This window comes from Drosophila montana, unplaced genomic scaffold, assembly GCF_035044405.1.
Source record: "Drosophila montana isolate Dmon_TW-CO22-7 unplaced genomic scaffold, ASM3504440v1 contig_402_1, whole genome shotgun sequence".
In the NCBI taxonomy this organism is placed as follows: domain Eukaryota; kingdom Metazoa; phylum Arthropoda; class Insecta; order Diptera; family Drosophilidae; genus Drosophila; species Drosophila montana.
The window spans coordinates 460,264-487,358 of NW_026998739.1; the positions used below are offsets into that span (position 1 = coordinate 460,264).

At 35.9% G+C, this 27,095-nt stretch overlaps 3 protein-coding genes across 6 annotated transcripts in view; 2 read left to right on the plus strand and 1 right to left on the minus strand.

Annotated features, from left to right (window-relative positions):
- The window catches only part of Shawl (Shaw-like), a 94,625-nt gene extending 80,018 nt beyond the window's left edge, over positions 1-14,607 (plus strand). For all 4 annotated transcript variants that reach the window (XM_064698116.1, XM_064698118.1, XM_064698119.1 and 1 more), the window contains 2 exons: positions 1,888-2,020; positions 13,798-14,607. Coding sequence is in view for 1 of the 4 variants with exons in the window: in XM_064698119.1 (XP_064554189.1) it covers positions 1,888-1,895 (8 nt within the window). In the remaining 3 variants the exon portion in view is untranslated. The remainder of the gene's footprint in view (positions 1-1,887; positions 2,021-13,797) is intronic.
- Positions 830-1,859, minus strand: LOC135439400 (uncharacterized). The gene has a single exon (XM_064698126.1). The coding sequence runs from the start codon at positions 1,722-1,724 to the stop codon at positions 1,077-1,079; it is 648 nt and encodes a 215-aa protein (XP_064554196.1). The 5' UTR covers positions 1,725-1,859; the 3' UTR covers positions 830-1,076.
- LOC135439119 (ficolin-1) lies at positions 6,235-7,176 on the plus strand. The gene is made up of 2 exons (XM_064697745.1): positions 6,235-6,838; positions 6,904-7,176. Exons 1-2 carry the CDS (start codon positions 6,339-6,341, stop codon positions 7,025-7,027), a joined length of 624 nt encoding a protein of 207 aa, XP_064553815.1. The 5' UTR covers positions 6,235-6,338; the 3' UTR covers positions 7,028-7,176.
- Positions 14,608-27,095: the final 12,488 nt, after the last annotated feature.

Sequence of the window (27,095 nt, forward strand, 5' to 3'; positions counted from 1 at the left end):
AAATATATATATGGTTCTTTTATACTCAGTATATTGACCGGCTTAATTCATATAATAATGTTTTTAAAGCATAAATTTATAGTAAAAATTTAGCAAGATCTGCACAAGATTTAAGTTAAAGGAACGAATTTTAGAAGGTTTAGAGCAAACGTTTTATCTATAAGTTGAAAAGGGAATTAATGATATTACATTCATTAATATTATATTTTGTTATTATAATTATTCAGTTTTAACAAAATGAATGCTTAGTTGAGTTCCCATTTTCTCCGCAATTTCCCAGTCTAATTGTAGACTTTGAAATATAGTGTTGGAAATTACCCATTTCCCCATTTTGCATACATTATTTTGTATTATTTTTTAGAAAAATATGAATGCAACATTGAATATTTAAGAGCCAGATTTCCATCCATTTTCCCATCTTGCATTTGACAAAGCAAATCGTCTACAGTCCCAACTAAATTAAATTTAAATCTGGATGAGTTAACCCGACACCAGACGCACAGCTAATACAGATCGTTCTGTTAGTCTTATGGTGTATTTTAGTGAGTATAAGCTCACTAAATTATTGGCATAACAGAAATACAATTCGAATTTAATTAATCGATGCATAGCTGATAATTTTATTAAATGGACGTGTGCCCCGCCCTATAAATAAAATTCAGCAGTTAACGAGCTTAGTCTAATGTTTATATGCTAAATTGTCCTCCACTCGGATTTGGGTTCTCATTAATATGCTCCACACTGGACAGCTATTGCCAACCCACCCGTTTAGCGCCGACTGACACACATTAGGTTGGCATCTAAAGGCCTAGTGCTGAAGTCAGAGATCTTTACTGGCAGCACCCGAAAATTCTCATTTTTTGTTCTTGTTCTGTTCGTGCAACGAAATTTATTGTTACAAATATAGCCAAAATGGTGATAGGCTCGGGGCAACAAATGGGTCTGAAGGAAAGTAAATTTCCGTTGCGTGTAGCGTAAAAGTCGTGTCGAGATATGCAATCGCAATATAAATTCCAAATAGATAGAACACAACACGGAATTGCGGACATGATTTCTTTAGTGGGAGAGCCACCAATTCAGTCGGTACCTTCTGCTCCATCATCCTGTCCTGGCCCCTCTTGGTCTTCGTCATTATCCTCCTCCTCCTGCTTACAGCGTCCCCGCCTGGGCGGAAACATGGCCAGTTTGCAGGCTCTTAGGGTGCGGCGCCTGTCGCTGTTGTTCATGCGGCAGATGCATCTCAGCATGCGCAGCATTTGTTGCCAGTTGCGCCTAATCTTGCGCACGGAGTTGACCAGGCAATACTTGGTATCGGTGGCTTCGATAATGAACCACAGTAGAGCTCCACTCACCGCAACAGGGGTCAGGCCATGCAGCGAGTACTCCTGCAGCCCGTGCAGACAATCATCAAGTTCAAGTAGATGAACCAGCTGCTGTGTTAGCCAGAAGATTACGCGCTCCACGCCGCACCAAACGATCAGTGTTGCGATCTCGGTCAGAAACAGGCCGCCCACAATCTCGATAAGCAATTGCCAGTACCTGGCCATGTGCATAAAGCGACATGGATAGATTTTCAAGTCCCATAGAAAACAAAGTGTCGCCAGCAGAAAGACCCAGCTGCCAAAGGGCGGTGAGGGGGAGCACTGATCCTCCGGCTGTTTGATAAAGTACGAGTAGCCCAGCAGCTGTAATAAAGCGACGATGCTAATGGACAGCGTCTCCATTATATTTATGTATAAAGATCTATAAATTATATTGTATAAAAATAGCAACAATTTTGGAATTTCCTTTGGCTCAAGTATAAAACTCTTTTCAGTGTTTTGTAGCTTGTTTTTTTTTCCTATTTGTTTAATGCTTCTGCAATGTAAACTTTTTAATTTATTTTAGGAATTTAATGACACATAAAGGAATACAAAAGAGATTGAAAATTGCATTAAAAAGAAAAAACATTTTTATTTTGGATTTTTGTTGTCTATCAACAGAGGTGCACATATATTCGGGCTAACAACAATTTCGATTGGTAAGTACATATAGGCTAATAGTAAATTTTAATAATCATGCAACTAGTATATATTATTGGCATATCGAAATCTCAGTGTCTATATTGACATACGTATGCGTATATATTTTTTATCTATATTTTTATCAATGCGCTTAATTACTTGGAATTTCAGCCCTCAGTCCAGCTGCCCCCAGGATCTAATAATTATCTAATTAATTATGGACCTTCTATAGTATCCTTAGATATTGTATTTAAAATATCTATACATTTGGGGAATCTTAAGAAAAAGAAAGTGTTGAAGTGTTAATTTGGCATATTGGTGTCTAATGAAATGTTTTTTAGGCACGAACTTTATATATCATATATGTGATATTGTTGTCCCATCTGGCCTCTTGGAGGTGCCTTACTCAATGTACTTGTACTTTTGTAACAACCTTATAAAACTCTTAAAAGTCCGAATTGCTTGTTGTGGCTGGGCTTTAAAGGGGTTAAATAAATGTATTTACCCAAATTAATTTGGAATGCATTAGCTTATTGCTCCGAGGTGTAGCTAATGGCAATACTCAACATATTTCTCTACATTTCTCCCAATTTCCATAGAGTGAGTTTTATGCAAATGCAAATATAATCATGCTTTGTATTGCTATGGGGTTAAATAGTTAAGTCAGCTTGGCATTACTTTAATTTTTAAATGCCAAATCCTGATGCCTGATACGGAGGCGCAGACCTTACACTTAGATATTATTTAGAAGACCAAACACACTCCACAAATTGGCCTAATGGCAAGCTGTAGACAGACGTAAAGTGCCAACAAATTAACATAACATTAACCGCAATTAATCAATTTAAGGATCCGTCCAAGCAGAAGCCAATTCCGAGATGCCAACAATTATCTGGCCATGCTATCTGTTACCTGACTCAAACTCTGAGCTTGTATTTAAGGAATGGGGCCAATAGGCTTGGCTAACTGACAGCTTTAGGTCTACGACAGCAAGTTCACACTAACACCCACCCATATAGAATGTGTAACTGACATTTGAATAGGGTTCATTGTTGTCGCTGCTTGACATTGGGTTTGCTTCTGGCCAATGGCTGTCTGGCTGCCAGGCTGTCTATTTAAAAATTGATTTGTTGTTATTTACATGCCGCATTATTTATCAAAGATCTCCTTTAAAACGATGTTTACTGCCAATCAAACATTATCATTTTCAGGGTTGGCATGTGCACGGCTCTAATAATTGTGTATGTGTGTGCAGCAGAGGGGGATGTACGCTTTAAAAGGCGATTTCTATCGAGAATTCAATTTGTAAGTGTCAATGACAGTTTAGTAGATGTCACCTCCATTTTTTTCCTTTTGCCCATTTTTATTGGCATTTTCTCCAGTGAACCGAAAATCCCAGTTGATTTGCAAAGCAACAAGTTGCCCGCCTGATGACCAGAGCGATGGGGAATCCAGTTGGGGTTCGGTAAGGTGGCACCGCGTGACTTTTGTTATTGAATGCGACGTGCAGCAAGGCAGCACGTTGAATTGGGAATGTTAACGTATTTATTACCATAATTGCTACAGTTCGAGCTATGTACACGACAGTTTGTGCGACGGGATCGGGAAACTGTTAGGCTTGCATGAAATATAGGGATTGTGTGTAATTGAAATCAGTCGCATAGAAAAATCAATCAAAATTGTGCGCGGCGATTTTAAACGGGTTGCCAGGGAAATACACCCGGTGTCTCTCTTTTGAGCGTTATTAAATAAACTAGTTTAATAGTCTTAAATTAAAAATAGAAAATTATTAATATAATTTCGATTGTATCATTTTCAATGTTAAGACTTACATATCTCGTTAGCGAAAGTGCTCATGTTTAGAATCCACACTCGACGGAATCCACACTCAATAGATAGATGCACAATGTATCATTTCTGCATTATGTATTTGTGCAAATGTATGTAATAGGCACAAGGAAGCATCACCGACCCCATAAAGTATATATATTCTTGATCAGAATCAACAGCCGAGTCGATCGACTCGAGTCGCAGGGATCTCGGAACCTATAAGAGCTGCAGACTTCAGCTGTAGGTCCTCCTAGTGCCCGCGCAGATCGAGTTTGTTTCCGATATTCGATAACTTGCCCCGTTTCCAAGTAATCGATAAATATCGATATCGGAATCCTGTTTTTGGAGCAATTTCGGCAAATAATATGAGCTAGAGTCACCAAACTTCACATGTAGCTTCTAGAATAGTAAACATACATAATATATCAAGTATCTTTCATTTTATAGCTATCGCCTGTCGGAAGAAGAGGGTTCAGGGTATCCCCTAGTCGGGATCTCCCGACTAGAACCACTTACTTGTAATATTAATAAATATTTAAAATATATTTGAAGAATAACTAAGAACAAGAAATCAAACGATTAAAAGCAAACTCTAGCGATAGGAACAAAATACATTCGGTGAACGATTAGGTAAAAATAGATTAGTTTGTTTACAAATTTTAGACTTTATTTTTAAAAGATTTACAAAAATTTTTTTGAATATTTTGCATTGATTCTAAAAGATATATTGTGTAAAAAATAAATTGAAATTTGTTTTCAAAGTAATCTTTCATCAATTACTTTTTTAAAACTGTATCTGAGCAGCTCGTGAAGTGCGCTTTTCCAGGAACACGTAGCAAAATAACCACATGAATTATAGATGACACGTGCAATATACTACAGAATGTAATGCAATTTAATAATACATAAGCTAATGAGAAAATAATGACTATAATGCCGTCAGCCATTAACTGTGTACACAACTTCAACTGACTGCGAAAAATAATTTGCGCTTTCGTGCTACCAAACTCAAACCGAATCCGAAAAGAGTTTTGCTCGGGATTATAACAACCAAGTCATGCACTTAAAAGTGCACGTATGCATGTATGTGTGTGTGTATTGTACGTGTACGTAATTTTGCACGTGCAATTTTAATGAACTTTTCACACTCATTACACTCAATGGGCACAGAGACAGAACAGAGTTGCGCGCACGGCATTCCCGTACACACACACAGACACAATCAAATACACGGAGCGCCTGTTAACTTCCGGTTCCGGCACTTTTTGTAACCGCACGCAAAGACCGCAAGACATGTCAGAATGTGTTAGATGCCTATGCTCGACGTGCAGTTACCCACAAATAATTAGAGTTCTTGATTAGCTTTAGAGAAAAAAAATATTAAATGAAATGTGCAAAGAATATGCAGATGCAGCATGTTATTGTTCAAGATTGTGCGTGTTACAGTAAATACGGGAATTCGTAAAAAGCTTTTATAATCTAAAAAAAATTGTCAGTATTAAATGGGAGAATGGAAATGGCAATGTTTGGGAAAAAATTGTATGCGATTACAATTAGCATATATTTATAAATATAAATAATCAAAAGCTGATAACAGAGCGGCGAAGCAAGTTAAGCTTATATGTATGTATACATATATATATATATATATATATTTACATATATATATATATATACATACATTCATATAAGCTTCACTCTTATATATATATAAATATTCAGCTATGTATGCGAATACCTATATATATGTTGCTAACTGATGGCTCATCAATCTACCATGTCTCTGATTAAGCGCATTTATTCAGCTATGTATGCGAATACATGTATAATATAAATAATATATATATATATATATATATATATATATATATATAGCGCTGAATCAGAGGCATGGTAGATTGAAGCGCCATCAGCTATCAATCAGTCTTACAGATTTATAGCTGTGAAACGGTTGGCAATCTCGGATTAAAAAAATGAAAATACACCTCATGTATACCTTATTGGCAGTGTTTGTTATGGCATGTTTAGTGCAATCAAATGAACATTCCACAAATGGCTGGTTATATGCCTTATATAAAGTGTAAAGAATAAAATAACTTAATATAGTGTTCTCTACAGTCGTCAAAGGACTCTAAGGAAAACGATTTGCAGTATGAACTTGACTGCTATAAAATGGTTAAGCCGTTTCTAAGTCATGCCGCCTCAATAAGAGAAAAGGAGGAACAATTCTCAGAGTTACAGAAGAAAATAGATGATCAAGATGCAATTATCGCAAATTTAAAGGAGGTTATCAGACAAAAAGACTACTTGACTGCCGCATCTAATGAAACCATTTTAATTCAGAATGATTTTCTGCTTACAATTAAGAAGCAACTCGCCCAAAATAACTAAAATGGAATCTGAAATAAAATCGAAAGATTCTCAAATTGATAAGAAAGATAGCGAAATAAAGTTATTGCAATCCAAGAGCAACTCACACTTGAAAACCTAATTAAAGCGAACACTATGCCCTCAAGCTGCCTGGGAAAATTGACAGATATCTATACGATTAAGGTGCCCAACTTAGAGGCCTTCCTTGTGCCCTGTGACTCGAAATTGGCCGACAACGGATGGACTGTCATTCAGCGTCGCGTGGATGGAAGCGTGGATTTCAATCGCGACTGGGACCAATACAAGGCCGGTTTCGGTGCTTTACATGGAAGTTTCTTCATAGGACTAGAGAAGTTACACCATATGACAGTATCACAGCCCTACGAACTATATGTATACCTTGAGGATTTTGAGAATAACACACGCTATGCCAAATATAGTCACTTCCTAATTGGCAGCGAGAATGAGTCGTACAAGATAAATAAACTTGGAACTTATTCTGGAAATGCTGGTGATTCCTTAATTTATCATTTAAATATGAAATTTTCAACACCAGACCGTGATAATGATAATTCGAAAGGAAACTGTGCATCTTCTTTCAAATCGGGTTGGTGGTATTATGAATGTTATATGTGGTAAGTGTTTAGGGAAATTCTATAAATATTTATTGAGCAATCTGCGAATTTTCTTAAATTTGTAGTAACCTAAATGGGCAACATGTTAACAAGTTTGTTGAGAATCAGAATCGTGGCATTGAATGGAGACAATGGCATACTAATCCGCTGAGATTTGTGCAAATGATGATAAGGCCACAATCCAATTGAATAAAAAAATGATTTATTTTCGTTTTATAGCATGTCATTTTAAAAGAATATGATTTTAAATTTGTACCAATCTAATTTGATGACTTCTTAAACTTTTTATTATTTATATTTATGTTTGTCAGAATATTACATCTCTTCACTCCCTAACTTTCAAATAAAAAATATAATCCTCATCATCCTGATTTTTGTTCCATAGTTTCCTTTCAGTTTTTGGTAAGCTTTTTCGAATTTTAGTAAATCTTACATTCTGCAGTTTATAATAGAATTAAGCAGGGCATGCTTTACATTTAGCTACCCTATGTGCATGCTGAAATTTAACAAATCAAAGACGAACTTTAAAATTTTAAACAAAAATTATTGTGATGCATAATTTTAATTGTTCTCGATTAAGATAAACAAGCTGTAAATTGAACTTTATTAAAATGTGTTGTTTGGCCACCTTCTCCCTTAAATAAATAGTGTTGGCCTGTAAAATGCAGGGTATTAAGAGATAGAGACAGAGAGAGATACTTGACTTGTCGAATCGTGCGCATAAAACTTTCGCCATGAAAAATTGTACCTTTGCCTGAAATATGCCCATTTTCCGACTCAAGACAGTTTGACAGAAACAGTTGCAAGTACAACAACAACAACAACAACAACTCCGACAGCAGCAACTGATAACTGGATAAGGTAACAACAATGTCGGGTGTCATCTACTGGATGCTGCACACGATGTGGCCTCATTCGCATTCTACGTGATCTGTTGAGCTTCTATCGAAGCATGTCAAAGGTGGCCATCAGTTCCGGATGAGATTCCCCACCATTTTTCGGTGCAGTTCTGTTTGGCTCTACTTGTGCCGCGTCTCGAGCTGCCGCCCTCGAGACAAATTGAATTCGTGCATTTTTTGTGCAGCGCATACAAATGGCAAACCAGCTGGCAGTGACGTTGACTTTGTCGTTGAGGTTTCAATGTTGCCCTCACATTGAGTACTTTCATCTTGTCATGTAATATGTTACGCCTTCAAATCTAAATAATTTGATTCCTAAAGAAACAAGAAAGAGGTTCTAGTCGGGAGCTCCCGATAAAGGGATAGCCTGAACCCTCTTATTCCCACCCGAAATGCAGCTCGCGCTACGCGCTCGTTTGCTTTCGTAGTAATAAAGATAAATTAAAAAAAATAAATAGCAGAACAGAAAACAATACAATTGCAATTGCAATGCTGTTGAAAGAATTCAAAGAAGCGTCTTCTGAATGAATGTGTGTGTGTACATGAAATTCTTGGAACTTGCGCAGCAGCTATGCTGCTAACACGTGCGCACGTAACTTTTGTGTTTCTTAGCCGATCTTAATGAAATTTTCGACAGTACATATTATTGTAGAATAGAATAAAGAATATTTGTGTACTCTCAAAAATTTAATTGCATACAAATTGTGGCTTAAATTGATGGGCAATACAAGTTGGATAATTAACTTGATTTATAGCTTTGCGGTGCTAGCGGGGAGGTGGCGATAGGTATAAAATGACACATACTTGATATATATATACTATTCTAGAAGCTACATGTCAAGTTTGGTGACTCATTATATTTACCAAAATTGCTCAAAAACAGGATTTCGATATCGATTTCTATCGATTATTTGGAAACGGGGCAAGTTATCTAATATCGAAAAAGTTCAGATTATTAATTTATCAGTTTTGTTTTTTTAATGTCTGGGTATGGTACAGCCCTATTTTAAAAAAATATGAATGCCATAATCAGGTACATTTGTTCGATTTCTCTTTGCAATTATGTGATCGACTTTTGCTGTCATAAACATGATGGAACGTAAAAGAGTATTTGGTCTTCGACTTCCTGGCGATTTAAATCTTTCGTGTTTTTCTGGCGCATCCTGTGCCCGCTAAAAATCACGCTAATTGTCGCATGGCAAATGCGCTGTCGTCGGCATCATTGCATACAATCGGGTGCAGAGCAGGGCCGAGCACAGTGGTTGCGGTTGAGGTTCTGACAGGGTCCATGACAGCTCTATTTACATAATTTTGAATAAGAAATCGTCTGGAAGGTCTTGCGGTATTAGTAGTCGAGGTACAGTTGTAAAATAAATACTATTCTAGTAAGTTCAACACTGGAATCGAATTAGTCCAACTTTAAATGAGATTTAACAGTAAAATTAATTTTCAAAGGTTAATTTCTTTGCTCAAGAGAATTGTTTATTGTCAGTTTTTAACAAACATAATGTGAATCATTATTAATATATCAAATAAAATTACAGGTTAGTTAATAATGATTAAAGGAGTGGTTACTACAAATGCATATATTAATCGAATTATATGTTTACACGCGGCGAGCGAAATTTCGAATGAATTTCCATGTTTGTCCCTATTTTTCGTTTGGTCTACCTTTCCGCTAAGGGCTGTGTCATGTTTTGACATGGAAATGCACGTCGTGACAGCTGTCGCATCCGTAGTTGCTGTCGCAGTTGCAACAATGCTTGGCATCTCGTTTTTATCCGTTTGTGTGTGCTGCATATTATAATTGCAGGGCCCCAACATAAGCAAAGTCAACGCTTTCAGCTATTAGAAAAACAATAACAAACACTTCGCCAGCAGCAGCCAGCATCAACAAAGCATTCCACAGCACCTGCCTCCTCTTCTACCCAAACAAAGATAAAGAGCGACGGTCAGCCACAAGCCGAACAATGATGACGATGCCGATGATGACACCCAGGTCCCAAAGCCATGCATAATTTATGGGCGTGTGCCGTACCGCAACGGGTGTGCAGGGGCACTAAGGGTGGAGCAGGAGACGGGTGTGTTGCATGGGGGAAATTTGCATTTAAACACATTTTCACACTCATGAGCACCAAATTTGTGTAACATTTGCAACAGCCCCAAACATTGGCTTTGATAGCAGAGTCAACAGTGAAGAGAAAAGGCTTTAAAAAGCATAGAATAGAATTCAAATACAGATTTGGTTAAATAACTACCGCAGCGATGCAGAGTTAATCTAGCGCATGAGTTCAGAAAGGCAGCTGAGGATGGGTAATTGATTTATGAATAAACACAAAAAAACGCCAGCAAAAGGTATAAATAACTAAAGTCCAATTAATTTATTGAATCGTTTGAATACTTCTTTATTATTATTTATAAGCATAATTATTATTACTAGTATTTTTATTATTATTATTATATTTCTAATTATTATTCATTTAATTATTGCTTACATTATTTGTTAAAGAGTATTTAATATTCGACTCCCCGCCTCTTTCTGCTCATATATGACTTTTCAGCCATGCACTGAAATGCGGTTAATAAGTTGTGCACATATGTGCATAAAGGACTGGCTGAAGAAATCGCGCGCTCTCTTACTCTCGCTCTTTTGGCAGCCGTGACATTTTCCGATTGCGCATTCGCCACGTTGCCCGCGCAAACATTTCAATTAGCTGGGCCAACAAAATTTTAATAGTTGTCAGCTGCATAGACTTGATAAATGCCAAAGTGCCAGCCAGTTGCTAGTCTTAAAAGCTCCCCCTCCCGTCCCAGGCCCCCTCTTCACTTGCCCGTATTATAGTCCTCGGGCCCCAGTTGAGAGCGTTGCTCAGCCTTCAGATTTCAGCTGTTTGTCCCTGGGTTGGCTGCGCCTGACATCCAAACATTTAAAACACGATTTTCACATTTACCTTTCAATTTAGCATTGTTTTCTCTTTTGCCGTCGTTTGTCGTTACTTTGGCTTTGGCTTTGCTCCCGTTCTTATTCTTGTTTTCTTGTATTTTTATTTATTTTTTTTTGGTTTTTGTTGTTGTTGTTATTCTTGTGCTTGTCTGGAAGAGGCGACATATTGACAAAAGTGTCTAGCTGCTTGAATTAAATTACGCTCCACGGCCCCAAAGATTCGATTAGGTTAAATCGAATTTCTTGGTTTGATTTTTGCCAATAAAAACACAAACTAAGTCATTGTGCCAATAACTCGGCACCTCTTGACATCTCTTACCCCTTTTGACGTCAGGCTAAATATCTTTTTAAGGGGCGTTAGGATTTCGACTCTGCGCTTTGTAATGTTGCCTTTTCAGTTTAACGGAATTTTGCTTTTGTTCACAAAAAAAAACGCCAACCTCTCATAAAAATATAAATTAAATATAACATAATTCAGAAAATTACATATTTTATTATTACTTAATATTTTCATTTTTAATAAAGCTGCAAATAACACATAGATAAGCTGCAGTAAAGATACAGTCGAATGAATATAATATTAGGCAGAAATAAGTTTAAATAAGTGTGCAATTAACGCATATTTCTTTTAGGGTATCTAAGCCAAGGCGCCTCAAGAAAGTTCTCCTGTTAGTTATTCTTTTTTTCTCTTTTTGGCAACATACATAAATAAGATTTATAGGGGTAATAAAATATTTCATGCCCGAACAATTTTCAACTGTGAACACACCTCTTGTCAAACGACCGAGCAGCAGTTCTCTGAAGCTGAAATCGGGCACTTTCCAGTTAATATGCGAGCTGTTAGAGCCATTCCGCAAGTTGAGTTGCCTTCTGCAGTTATTTATATTACAAATATTTCACAGCAGATGTACGGATGTATTCGCATTGCCAACGCATAAGTGTATTATACTTTACTAACTCTGATAATAAATTTATTTCATTTTCGTACCTCACCTCCCAATGTAAGGAAAAGTATACTCTTGGGTTTCTTTACTATTAGCGTTTGATTTTAGCCACACTTGTCGCCTTCTCGGCACAATGGGGGTATGTTCATTTAAAAGGAAAAGCTTTATTACATTTGAATGTATGTCTACCAAATGTATTCAAAGGAATAATATAATTGCCTCCATCTTTTTTAAACTCTGTATAAGAGTATTTCACAGTCGGCTGCTTCCAACTTTAAGGTACATACTTTTTTCCAGTTTGTCACAATTCAATTTCAATATATTCTGGATTCGATTTAAACGATGGCAAACCTGCAGATTTGTGGCATATGCTTTTTAATTTGATTTAGGAGTGCACGAATAAATACTAGAACGCTAGACGGGATATTTTCGCTTAGCTGAAGAACTTATATCTTTATTGAAGTGGCTCTTAAAGGGGTTAAGAATTTTCCGACAGCTAATGGACTATAAAATATTAAACCTTGCACTTGGCTTAGCTATTTGTGCGTCGTCTATGGCAGCTAATGGTTGTGTTTATTTAAGTATCCGATCCCCTGTTGACGTTCTTGTCATTGTTATCTACTGAATAGGCTGGCTCATTGCTTCAGGCTATGCTTTTGTGTGTGTGTGTGTGTGTGTGTGTGTGTGTATGGGTGTATGGGCGTGCTCAAACAGTTTAATGCCTGGGATAACAAGGCGCATCATGTTACAGTTACACACAGATACAGATGCATGAGTACATATACATATATATATATATATATAAACATATATATAAACATATATATGGCACGCGGCCAGGTGCTTAGCTTGCGGTTGTCTGCCTGTGTGTATATGTGTGTGTGTGTGTATGTGTGTGTGAGTGGATGCAACAATGGCCACAGGATGCTTCATCGCCAACACACGTGCGCTCTAAACTGTTGGCTCTAATGCAATTGCTGTCATTTTTAATGGTTTTATAAGTTGCACTAAAGTCGCCCGACTATGTGGTCGTCTATGCTACGCTCAGGCACTTGATTATTTGTTGGACTTTGCCAGACTCTGTCTCTGGCTCGGGCTACTCTCTGTGAATTGGTCAGCTATGAAATTTGCTTGCTCTCATTATGACAGGTTTCTTTCCGAGCTGACTGCATGTCCTGCTGTTCGCTCTACGCTCCTGATGATGTGGCAACTGGCATTGCCCTCCAGTGGCAGATGTGGCAATTACTGCATCGTTTGTGCCACAGCTAAATGTGTTTCGTTTTGATTAGTTAAGTAATTGCCGCGTCTCTACTCATGCGAGTGGCATTATGGGTAGAAAAGATGCTCAAAGGATGCTTAGTTTATGTTGGCCTGCAGCAAAATGGATTGCAATTGATATGCAAAATTAGAGTTCAAATGTTGATCTTAGTTAATTACAGTTGAAATGGCCAAGTTGAACGTTTAATATTTAATATTCAACCAATACCCTGCAAATATGTTCAGTTGGATTATAGCTAATTGACTAATTACTAATCCACCTTTTATTCTGTCCATGACGTTTATTCTAGTTTGGATTATAATCTTGACCTAAATTTAAGACATACTAAACAGAGTCTAAAACTCAATCAATTTAAAGTGCAAATCAAATAAATATTTCAGTATTTCGGTTTGATCCAATGCCTAGCCCTAAGGTTCCACATTAGTTATTCATTCGACACGTTTTTAAAAATTTGCATTTTTGACAAACAATTTATAAATGTTTAAAAAACTGTGTTCTGTTTGAAAAAAATAGATTTAATCTCCGTTAAGGTTTAATTGTTATTTGTGGAACTTAACCGCCATTAGGTTTGGTTGAAGCTAAATTAAAAGGAATTTATGGCTTTAATTTAATTATAATAAATAATTTCGATACATGCTATAATCTGTATTTATCCTACTACATTTTTATACATTTTATATCTTTTGATTAAAAACTACGATATACAATCTCAGTTGTAGCCCAATATAAGCAATATTTCATTGTGCTTAGGAATTTTTTACTCAAAATCCCCAAATTGGCTTACAATTTTCAATAACAAAAAGTTTTAAAAAAAAATCAATATAATGTTCTGTAAGTCAGTGCTAAGTTGTGAGATTTATTTAAAATAATAATTTGGATTATTTTACTTACAGGTCTAACTACAACATGCTTTTTCTCAGTGTAATTTATCGCACTGCCACATGCCACAGATTCTCTGGACCAGTCTGCGCATTCTCACCACACAATGCCGTGAGTGCCAAGTCAAATGAATTTCATTGGAGAATCTGTGCCCAGAAAGCTCTGCACTGCTTATAGAACATATAGTGCCGGGCCAGGCGAAGCATCTGCAGCATTTGAATTGGAGCCTACATCAACAGCAAAGCGCTTGAAATTCAATTCGAAGGCCTTTAACAATTTGAAGTTATTAAAAGCAACGCGAAAAGTTTAATTGGAACTGTTTGTGCCACTGGGGAGCGCAGAGCCACCAAATAGATGTGGCATAGAGAGTGCCCACTACTGCTACCCGCAGATCCGTAGATGTTTCACTGCGTTTCACTGCGGACTGGCGCTAAGTGTGCGCAATTGAAGGCAATTGAGCAATTTTGTATGCTCAGAGCGTCAGACGGCGCATTTGCATAAATACATTTATTTAATATTTAAATTAGTTTCGTGGCATTTCAGCCATGCATTTATGTATACAACACCCTCACCCTCACACTCACACTCGCCTCCATGTGCCTGGTCTGCGGCAATTCATCCTGCGCCCGCACATTTTTACTGATAATCCCCATTGACGCCTAAGTAATTGTCCTCGACGTGAGGCAAATGCAGCTATTCAGACGGAGCCAAGTGAAGTACTAGCTACCGACTGCCAATTTGGCTTGGCTAAAAGACAATGCGGCCGGCATCTGGATTGGTCCTAAGTAAACCTAATGCGAACATCAAATGCAAATTGACAAGTTTGTTGATTCAGTATTCCGGCGGCTTCAGGTACAGGCAAAGAGATATCCCTTTTATTCGCCGCTCTCCTGGGTAAGACATTTTATAATTAAACTTCTTATTATTAACCTTAGCAGCGTTTTCTGTTGCGAAATATCTAACACAGTCAATATATATACATAAATTTTATCGGTCGTTAGCAGCAGGCAAATCAACATTATCATTTACTTCTCTGTGATTTTCTTTATCGCACTTAAATAATAGAGTTTTGTTTTGAAATTTTAAATGTTTAAGAAATTTCTACTCTAGGTGATAATTAAGGGAATATAGAACTTATTAAATAATAATGTTGCTGTTACATGAGGGTTTAGTTTAATTATATACAATTTAAATTGTTTGAGTTGTTAGCGTAAAATCTCTGTAGTTAATTACTAGTTTATTTGACAGTTTGCGGATTGGCCAAAAAAAAACACTCGAACAAATTGTTAAAATTCTCTGAAAGCAAATATTACGTATACGCACGTGTATGCGCAACGCTGCGACTGCTGTGGCAGGTGCAAATGTATGAACCGTTAACGATTGCCTGTCTGCCGCCTGCTGCCACTGACCCTGCTTCTTTTTGCGACAGTTTCTTTAGTTGTTTTTCTCAGTCGTTTGCTTACGTAAATACCCCAAAGCACTGCGCATATTTCCTTATTAAGTATTTTTATAGCTAATGGCGCTTTTTACTTAATGTCAACACACAAGCCAGGCCCCATGCTTATATATAAATATACATATATAGACTTATACATGTGCACATACACATAAAATGCAAAAATATTGAATATTTTTATGTTGTTTTTATAACAATTTTATTTCCGTTGGCATTATTGGTGCTGTTGTTGTTGTTGTTGTTGTTGTTGTTGTTGTTGTTACTCTCGTTGCTTTTTGCCGTTGACGATTTCAGTAACAGGAGTCGTAGACTTCCTGTGACTCCTGTGACTCCTGTGCCACCTGTTATCTATTGATTTTTGTGCCTGTGTATTGCCTGGATACGTGGTAATAAGAAAGCCAAACTAACGAAAAAAAAGCCGCTAATGAGATACCCTAAAATTAAATCTTCTTTTTAAAAAAGAATATTTCATTTGAACTTCCTTTAAATGTTAAACAAAAATCACTTAAATAGTTAAATATAAAATAAATAATTAAAAAATATTGATTTAACAGAATGGAAAATATTTAAGAAACATAAGTTTCGAGGCTTTAAAATTGTATTTAAATATATTGTAGAAATATTAGTTTAATTACTTAAAGGAAATCTGAACTTAGTCTTGAGTGCAAGTTTTTAGATATATATATATCTATTGAAACAGGCAAAAATTCTCAACCTAATGACGATTTCTTGAAGAAGAATACATGTAAATATCTCGTTAAGAAGTCCATCTCTTGGTCATTGATAGAAAATTTAAATACACTCTGTTTTATTGTTGCCATTCTTGATATCCCTACGCTGCCTGTCACATGAGCGAATCAGACACACTTACAACCAGGATATACGTAGACTCCTATAAATATACAAATAACCAACTCCGCACCGAATTCTTTTATATTGCAAAGTTGACAGTTGAACAAACTTTAGGTGCCGCTTCTGGCGTTGCCTTTGCTCTTTACACACTCGAATGGGCAACGCAGTGGCACACAATACTCTCTCTATCTGTGTGTGTGTGTGTGGGTGTGTTGGGAATTGTCTATGCGTTGGTTCGTGGGGTTAAAGTGGACGAACAGCAGGGACTGTCAGGCGAGAATGGTTATTGTTATGTTGTTTAGCTTCCACAGGATGCACAGGATGTTCGTGCAGCTGCTTTTGAGTGCCAACCAATTTGGCCTGTGACATTAGGCAAAGTGTTCGCTGTTGTGGGCATCCTTAGGTGTTGCTGACTTTATAATATGGCCCTTGATTACGCTTTGTTTAGACCTTCGTAGTTTATTCAACTCCCATTCGAAACAATTATTGATTTTATTCTTTTATTTATTTAGTTATTTTTTATTTGTTGTTGTTTTCTTAGTTAGCTCACAAGTTGCCGCTTGAATGCTAATTTGTTTATTTCGCTTATTTGATATGCCAGCACTTTTTCTTTTGGCAGTTAATTGCACCGTAACGAGTTCTTTGTGCACATCTTTTATACCAGTTGGAACTCCTGCTCTTCACTGTCGTTAAAGTTAGTGCACTTTCAAGTATTTTGCATATTTTTGCAATTTCTACCCAGTTAAAAGGTAAACTACCATTTTTTTTGTGGATTTTATTTGGTGTTGGTGTGGCTTCTACTGCAGAATTGCTAAATTGATTTAATGACTTTTATCGTTTACATTTCAATTATTTAATTGCTTAAATGGTTCTACGATTCTTAATGGTTTTTTTTTATTTCAAAATACCCTAATGTGACCAAATGACTTGAAAGTGCAGATATTTGTGACATGGAGGAGAAAACACTTACGACCTAGAGAGAGAGCTTCTTTATATATTTTTGATCCACACCAATATTATGTATATTCAATTGAAGTGAGAATTAAGCTGCATACATTTTACATTTTTACATTTGCATACATACTTATACAAAGTTAAACCTTACGTAACTCTTTTTGCTGAACTGTTGGCACAGTCTCCGATTGGAAGGTGAAGAGCCTTTCAGAACTGACTGACTTCTAAAGTATCGCCTCTCTGTCTTCCTGGCGATACTTTTTTAATGATAATATAAATATAAGCGTGCATATTTGTACCAGAACCTCAATGCAAGGTATTGACTAGTCGAGCACTCGCATGTGAAGCATTTTAACTTGTTTATCGCCGCTGGCTTTTAATTGAATTAAATTATTCAGTAGTTGCTCGCACTGAGCTGCGCGCGTTTGTTTTTTTTTTTTTGTGCAGGGTAGAGATTAATCCTTCGACGCTTAAAACAACATGTGAAAGCTTAAATTGCTGGTGCAAACACAAGGGTTTGCTTAAAAGAGAAGCTCGGTATGGATTTGGTGGGGCTTGTATATTATTTAGCTAACGATTATGTAATTAGTTAGTGCTGTGATAATCTTTCTCTCTGCACGAATTAATTAAATGTCAAACAATTAAAATTAATCAAAAGCCGGAAAGTGTCAGGCATTGAAAACTGTAAACGTTCAAATGGGCCGTAAAAAGGCAGCCCCCTATCAACAAAACCCCAATCTCTGTCCGTTGTTGGACCCAACTTTTCATCATGTGTGCATAAATATATGTACTGGCATACATATGCCCACATCAGCAGCTGTCATTATCAGGCAGTGCGTAGGTGTGTGAGTGTGTGAGTGTGTGGTGTAATTATCACAGTCGCTGACAGAAAGCAGGCGGCGTTATAAAGCTGCTTAGCTGACGCGCCGGAAGCAGCTCGTGCCTATCCATCGTTTAATAGACTTTAAATTTCATATTTATTCTACTTGCGGGATACAAACTTAAAAGGGTATATGCATACCTTTCTTTCTGTATACATATATGCATATACCTACTTTGTTTTTTATCTCTATTTCCACAAGTAGTTGCGAAAAATTCGCGAAAAACCACTCCGTTTGGGCGAAGTTTATGATTCAAACTCTTTATAAAAATTCAACTGAAAAGTATTCCCCCACTATTTAAGTGTTTTTGGAAATTCCACCCGCAACTGTGGAAAATAAGCGCGAATCGGTTGCATACAATCTTATGCTTATCGTCCAATCAGCGTCAAATTCCTTTTAATGATATTTCTGAATATTTATCTGAAATGAGCATGGAAAAATGGGGTCAAAGTTAATATTAGTGAAAGTTCGTTTTTTTGAGACTTTATTTTATTTTAAGATTACTATTATTTTAAGATTACTATTTTGTTTAAGTTCATATCTTCGCTAACATATATTTTAGTTGCAGGGTATATCGAGGTATCTCTTTCCCGCACCCCAACTACCATTTTCATGTTTGTTATCATAACGTTTGTGTCATTTTGTGCCAACTGGCAACTGGAAAAGTTATCATCGAGGAGCAGCCAGCGCGTTCAAACTTTACTGTAGCATACTTTTCAGATGTGCAGGCTTACGCAAACGCACACACACACACACACATAAACAGAACATATAGATATGCATACATACAGTTTGAGCTTCATGACTTTGTTTTGCTGGTGGTGGGATGCTGCTGCTGCTGCTGTGCGTTTTCCCAGTTGTCTGTTCTGTTGTCTTAGGTGGTTCGGTTAATTTACATTTTCCTGGTAATTAAAATGTGCTCGTTCGCCCGCTACCCTTTACCCTCTTTGCCCCTCGTCTCTTCAAAACTCGTTTACATAATTATGTGTGGCAATTTGCGCGTGTGAGTAAAGATTTGCACAGCACACTCGCACACACGCACGCCATCATTTTACGCCGTAAATTGAACAGTTTTTTGACTGCTTTCTCAACGCTTTTTGTTGCTGCTTATGGCTTTTTGTTCGCTGTTCGCCTTTCTTTGGCAGCAACAATTGTCAGCTAATTTGAATAACTCACTAATTTATGAGTTTCGAATAAGAATGTTGGCTTTACATTTCACTTTCATGAATATGTTTTGAATTTCAAGCGTGCTACGGCTTCTTTGGGCCGCATCAGAAAGTTTTTCAATAAAATTGGGTGTTTAGTTGAGGGATTTTAAAATGAATTATTGCCAAAATATTATTAAATATTTCTTCATGTATTTTAAAGAGGCTGCTCAACTAAGTCTTTTACAGCAGCTGCTTAAAATCCTGTTATAATATTTCAAGAAATTATATTTATGTTAGGAAGTAGATCAAGATCCTTAAGCTGACAGTTAAAACTTACATTTATTTATATTTATCGAAATATTCCTCTATGTTCGGTCAATCAGTGCTCTCTGCCATATAATCATGCCACATTTAAGAATTTATAATGAAGTTTTTCAATTTTTACCAAGACCGTGATGGTAAAATTAAATAATAGGTTCTGTAATTAATACAAAGGAATATAAATGCTTTTTATACTTAGTAGGTTACATAAAAATAGCACTTTTGTTTTCCTGTTTGTTTTCGCTTCTCTGTCGAATTATTGTTATTGTTATTGTTATTTTGTATATTTCCTGTCAAATTGATATTGATTTACTGCGTGCAAGTGTGTGAGGCATATTATGATAATGAATATTTATGATTCGTGGAATATTATTAATGTTCATAATTAAACTTACTTTTGCTTTTTTTTCCAAAATTCATCTTAATGATGACGTAAATTTTCGAGAATCATTTGTATTAATTCTCATTTAGTGAGAGATGCTAAATTATATTGAAGGTTATCAAAATAAAAACCAGCATGTGAATGATAATTTCAGGTCAGGCAATTGATAATGTCTTTTTGTGATTAGGTCTTCATTTTCAAACAAGAAATAAGTAAACAAATATAGTTGCTTATTTCATGGGAATCACAACATCCTCATCTTTCTTATTTCCACTCTTAAGTCTGCTGAGCACACACGACTATCTCCCAATACTTATTAAGCTCAATATATATGACCTACCGCCAAAAGCTGGTATGAAATCATTGACAATGCAGCCTACTTTCTGCTTATAAATAAATTGTTTGTCTGCACAACGGAAGCCAGAGCCCCGGAACATACAAAGTCAATGAGTCAACCTCGAAAGCCAACAAATAACCCAAAGAGATGGTCGGAACTGTATCTTATGCTTAGGGCGTGCAAGCCGGCATTAGGATTTCGAGCGAACCGGAACCTGAACTGAACACAGGATTCGTTTGTGGGTGGACATTAGATACGCTTAGCAACTACGTTTCAGGCAATGCGCGTGGGGGCGTACCTCATAGCTACACCTCCACCCTCCCTGCCCTCCTCACACTACTTCGTTATTATAGCTTAAGGCCGGAGTATGCACGAAAACTTCCAAAAGCAAATTAATAACAACAACAGAAGCTGATGGAACGTAAACTGTCAAGTGGCTGAGCTACCCGCACGACCAATTAGTGCACACACTTAGAGATGGGCGCGTGATTTCCTGTTTTCTTTCGTGCCTGATCTTGCGTACATACCCAAACAACTATTAAATAACAAACATACTCACATATTATTATTATTATTATTATTATTATTATTAGTATTATTATTATTATTATTATTATTATTATTATTATTATTATTATTATTATTATTATTATTATTATTATTATTATTATTATTATTATTATTATTATTATTATTATTATTATTATTATTATTATTATTATTATTATTATTATTATTATTATTATTATTATTATTATTATTATTATTATTATTATTATTATTATTATTATTATTATTTTTATTATTATTATTATTATTATTATTATTAATAGTATTATTATAATTATTATTATTATTGTAATTATTATTATTACTATTATTTTTATTATTATTATTATTATTATTATTATTATTAATTTTATTATTATTTATCACAGGGCTTATTGGTTTTGTGCTGTTCGTATTAACCCTTTTTTTCGAGACCAGAAAAACTAGAGACTTTATATTTGGAATATATACTCCTGTATATCCGCAAAGTGTCAATAGTTTTTTGCCACGCCCACTAGGGGTACCACTTAATGATTATTATTATTATTTTTTTTAAACCAATGCTTACATTTTTCATCACGCACTCATCATTTGTATATTCGTGCCAAATGGCCACCAGAATTCCTCCGTTTATTCGTCTATTGTCAAGCGAAATTCATTTCATATTCCCGGCATTTGCAATGCCTCTTGAAATGGGCTCATTAAATTGTATCGTGATTTGTTTCAACTCAACGATTTGTTGAGCACTTTGTTCCCCGGTCGATTATACCGATGCGCTCGAGTTGCTTTCATTTGTTGCAAATTATTTCGCGGCCGATTTCGAAATTATCCCAAAAAGCTTAGGATATTGGCAAACTTGTTCCCTGGTGTGCAATAGGAAACTTACTTTGCTGTTTGCCTATTTTGTGAAATCTAAAGAAATGAGTATCTAACTGAAATTAATCACGGGCATTAAATTGGAAACTGAAGTGAGTGGCAATAATTTAATTTAATTAATGGTCGTGTTTAATGCTGGGCTTAAATAAAACGAGGGCGTTATAAATTTGACAGTTATCAGAAAATATAAATTTAAGAATTCTCAGAAAGTCCATAACAATTCATTAAAGATAGGGTTAGGGTGAAAAGGGAGCTTGAATACATTTTAACATAATTATATTTCAACCTTAAATCAAAAACTTTATTATGGCTACAGTCCGCGGGCCTTTAAAATATTGAAAATATTTATTCCAATGAAAAACTTTTCACCTTGCGCAACAATTCAAATTAGACAGCTAATTAAATTAAAAGCGCCTGAAGGTAGTAGGAGCTGAGCTTACAGAATAAATAGCCAGGTTCTTAGTAAAACAGCATTAAGGACTTTAAGTATACCCTGTACCAAGCACTTGACAGAGTCTGCCATAAAAATTTCCAATGCTTAAAATGAAGGCGAAGTTAGGCAATTAAAAAGTTAATTAAAGAAAAGCATAAAGTATTTTCTTTAAAATGGCGTAGATGTTATACTTTTACAGAGTTATTTATACACATTATCTTTACCAAATGCATTACATTTTGGATTTTATAGATATTTCTTACACTTTAAAACCTTATTTTATATTGCTCAGAAAATTCATATTTTTAATTAATCAATTTAAATTCGTATTTCAATAAGTTCGAATATAGTACAATTATTTTATTTTCGATGAAAATATAAAAGTACCATACGTTAGGGTATTGAAAAGCGCCTTAAGGGCAAAGCAAACTCAATTGGACAGCCAATTGAAGTGCGCAGCCCTCAAATACAAATATATAATAAAAATTGTTATGCAGGTGTGTATGTGTGTGTGTATGTGCGTCTGCGGGTGTGCGTAAAGCTTTTTGCTTTATTTAACTTGTCAGTGCCTGTGGAAAAGCTACAATATTTTTTATTTTAATTTTTTAATTCAGACAAGAGCATATTAAAATATTTTATTAAGTACATTAAGCAGCCATATTTAAGGCCATTGGGACGAATAACATTTCACTGGAAAAGTTGACGATCAGAGGGACTTATAAGATTTTCATGTGTCAGTAAAATGTGTCTGTGTGTGTGTGTGTCTGTGAATATTTTTCACAGAACGGAAGCTCATTTCAAATTCAGGGCACATACAAAATGCGTGAGCTAAACAAAGCTGTCAGGTGTCAGGTGTGCACAGACACAAACAGCCCCACGTAGGTGCTATTCGAGCAGTTTTTTTTTTTTTAAATTGCGTACCAAAAAGGCTGTTGCTAAGTTAATATATGTATGCTAAAGTCAAATGCTAGTTGTCGACTCTGATGCCACTCGAAAAGCTGCCGAAAAGCATACATATTCACCAGCTACTTGGCTATTAGCTGATAGGCAGCCACGCCCAGTGCCTATGTGTGAGTGCAAGTGCTGATGATTCTCCTTTCAAAAAAGGAGCCAAAGAATGTTCAAGATAGCTAAATGACAGTTTAATTCAAAAAAGTAGCTATATTAACCATATAGCTAAAAAATCTAACTTACAAAACAGCTAAATAAAACAAGTTTAAAAAAAATTATTTTAATACAATGTACAAAATTGGCTTTAAAAAGTAGCAGTATTCAATGTTAAGAATAGCTCAAAATCACTAATGAAAATTAGGTTCAAAATATTGCTGAATCAAACTTTAAGATTAGAAAATTTTAGTTGAATCCAATGTTAAAAGCAGCTGAATTAAATTTCATTCATAAAGTTTCAATCCAATATTAAAAGACAAAATTATCTTCAAGTAATAGCTGAATTAAACTGGCTAAAAATGGTAGATGTGTCCAAAGAAAAGAACTAAAAAAAGCTACATTTATGTAGATTTACAATAGTGGCTACATGCAATATTACAAATAACTAAGAAGTAGATATTCAATTTTAAACAAGCTAAAAACAGCTGATATCAATTTACTTTTAATATAAAAAGGCTAAGAGGTGCCACTTTTTCCAGTTTTATGCTAAGCAGTTGGAAAAGTTAACTTGCTTATTTGTGCAATGCGTCCAAAATTCACCTTGTGATTTATTTTTGCCTACTAGCCTAGTGCCTAACTAATTGCTGCAGCAGGCGCAAATGCTTCAAAGGGTCAGTGTAACATTTTCTACTGCAGTGGTTGATGATTATTCATCCGATAATTCCGAAGCTGCTGCTTATTTTCAGCTAAATAAGGATACGTTAAACTAGTGATGGCAAAAATGTCAAATTACGTTATCGATAGACGATAAACGGGGAGCCACAATCTATTACTGAAATGCCACATAGCAAATAAATATGTGAAACAGCTAAATTAGTTTAAAAATAGCCTGAATTACTGGCAGCTAAATTAACAGTTTCCGTCTGACGAGCTCAGAAAATGGCTAAATATAGCCTTAAATTAGCTGAATTGGCAGTGCTGAGCAGTCTCATAGGCGCAACCATTTCGAGTGGCCAATTTACTAACAGGCCGCAGCTACACACACATACACCCGCACACGCATACACACACACGCCCGCACACAGGCACCTACTGGAGGGTCAAAGAGGCTTTGGCAGCTTTGGTCCCTGGATCGTAATTTGATGTGGTGTTTCATGTACGAAATTGAAAGTCTGCCCAAGTGGCATGCACACAATGAAAGAAATGAAAGGAATAAAAAAATATGAAAATCAATTGAAAGAATTATTATGTTTTTCTACTTCATTCCTTCATGAAAGAAATTGAAAATTATTTCTGTTTGGCACTCGAGCTTATTGGGTATTTACTTTGGCTATCTAATTGAAGCCTCGCATTTATTTGTAAGTGTAGGCGTTTACCTTGCTGAGCGTATTAATAGACATCTCAGAAATCGTAGAGTACATACATTTCTTACTTCAGCGGACGGCTAACTTGGGTTAACTAGAATACGAGATGCCACTCATTTAAAGCTGTGAAACATGTTGTTTTTAAGTTAAGCGTGTCAAATTTGATCATGTCACGCAACTATTTATTTTCGTTAATGGGCAAGATTTGATTACGCTTAATCTACACTTAATCAGCCGAACCAAAGCATGAAGCAAAATACATTTCATACAAAAATTATTTTGTTATTTAATGTAATAATTTAGCAACAATTTTTAAGTTTCAAAACTGTGATTCGATCGAAATCTGAGTTAGAACGAGGCACTGGTTCAAACCGATAGCCGCACTGCAGACAAAGTTTGGGCTAAAGCTTTTTCCAATTTGTCATGGATTTAATTTCCCTAACACACAGCTATACAAGGAAGGTCTATAGAGAAAAAACACCAGCAAACACTCAGATTCACAGTTCTAACTTCTGCCGCAGGCGTCAAGTGAAGTTTGTCAGCAACGGGGAATCTAATAAGAGAAAACACACAAACACAATAACAGTTAGTTGTTGGCACGTTGTTATTACGTGTTGCTGCGTGTGTGTGTGCGCGTGTGTATGGAGACGAGTTTTAATTTGTGTTTGGCACTGCATATTAAATAGACACATCAACGCTCCGGCCCAAGACACACAGACACACACACACACACATACAGAGCTCCCCAAAAGCCGCGTTGGTTGATTGAATTGAGGGGGCGTTACGTGAGGTGTCATTCTATTAGTGGGTTAAATGTATTGGATCCTAACTGAATCGAAAATTGTCTCTCAATTGGCTAAGTGGACAGCCCCGTTTTTGTGTGTGTGCGTGAGTGTGTGCGTGTGTGGTATCACTGATTAAGTATACGCCGCATGGACTCATAAGAAAAACATTAAATGGAAATAGTTACTGTTGTGGCCATGCGCTGGTTATCCTGTCAGAACATTTCCCCTTTTGGGCTGGCGCAAATTGACGTGACATATTTGATATTAATTGACAACATCTACACCTGGGAATGCCTGCAGTGCACAGTCAATGGAAACATGTTATTAAGCTGAAATACGGTGATATCAAGATAAATCCCTCAAATGCTGCACATGATGCTGTTAGAAAAAACCTTTATTCATAGAACTACAATTCAATACTCCATAAAAAAAAAACATCTTTCAATTCGTGTCCCATTTGACTATTGATTGGTATTAAAGCAAAGTATTTAATGGCTAAATCTATGGGTATAACTCCAAGAAATTAAAGCTAAAGGTTGCGTTGATGGCTGGGTAGATACAAGTAGAGGGCACAATAGAGGGCACATTCGATGATTGTGACAACGGCAATTAGATCCTAACTTACGATCGTAACAAACCATGTCCTTTGAAAATCTGGATGCATATGGCTAAACAATAATGTGGTCATATCAATGACTATCCTCATATCCACTTTATTCTAAACAAGTTTAAACAATCAAAGAAAATTCTGTTTTTAAACTCTGGGTTATTGATATCTTGTTTATATTTTATATTGATAAATTTATAATTTTTATTGTTTTAATGCAGTTTAGTTCTAAAAACCGCCGACTAAAAGTGCATATGTATTATATTTTTATTATTATGCATAATAATTTATGTTGTTGTTGCCCTCAAAATAATCACCTAAGGTTTGAGTGTTTTTAGACGGCTTTAAAGCTCTCTAATCGCTACGCTTTTCAATTGCATTCAAAGTGGCATCAATTACTAGAGGAAACACACACATTCCCACAACTTTTGGGTGTCTTTGTGCTTGGGCGTATTAACTGATTATTTTGCGAGTTACGGCAACAGTGCAAATCCCCAGAAATTAAACCGCAAACACTCGACACAAAACCACAAAAGCCACACAACAAAACACCCTCGCCAAAACACACACACACATATGTACACAATATAGAAAAAAATTCAGCTATTGTGTTATTTATCAATTTTTTATTCTGCTTCAGCTGCGAAAATGGTTTCGAATGCTCGTGATCCAATTGCTCCTATCAATGACGATTTCCGGTCTGCACTGCGTATACGCAATATAATGGCATGTGTCTGTACATAGAGCTGTTTGGTATAATTGCCGTACTATTGATTCCCAACGTTTCTTTTTTAGTTTTTCTTTCCATTATCGATCATAATTAAAAACAAACAAAAAGATATTCCTCTACAATATATTCCAGGCCAATACGCTTCATTGTTCATATTTGACTATATTTCTTGGAAAATTAAATTTTCTCAATGCTTTTAATATATTCTTCTTGTGTGGCAGCGCAGTTATGAAGCTTTTTCTAAAACTGAGATTTGGTAGTGTCTTAGCAATATATTTATTTCAAGTCTGATCGGTTACCAAACTCGTCCGATGCATGTGCACATGTGCGAGTATTATTAATGCATAAGTTTTCCATTTATGATGCTCAAATATTTACAAGGCTTGTACACGCGTGCAAACACAGTTTGAAAGCGACTTTAAATGCGGCTGTCATCCGTTTTTGCAGCTTCAGTTGCTAAGCTCGTAAATACGCGCGCATTGGTTTTCAATTTGAGAATGTGTTTTGCTGCCAGAAGAGTGAGCTATATA

Coding starts and splice junctions, on each gene's coding strand:
- LOC135439400 (XM_064698126.1), bottom strand. CDS start 1,724: ATGGAGACGCTGTCCATTAGCATCGTCGCTTTATTACAGCTGCTGGGC.
- LOC135439119 (XM_064697745.1), top strand. CDS start 6,339: ATGCCCTCAAGCTGCCTGGGAAAATTGACAGATATCTATACGATTAAG. Junction 6,839..6,903: donor TATTATGAATGTTATATGTG/GTAAGTGTTTAG, acceptor TTAAATTTGTAG/TAACCTAAATGGGCAACATG.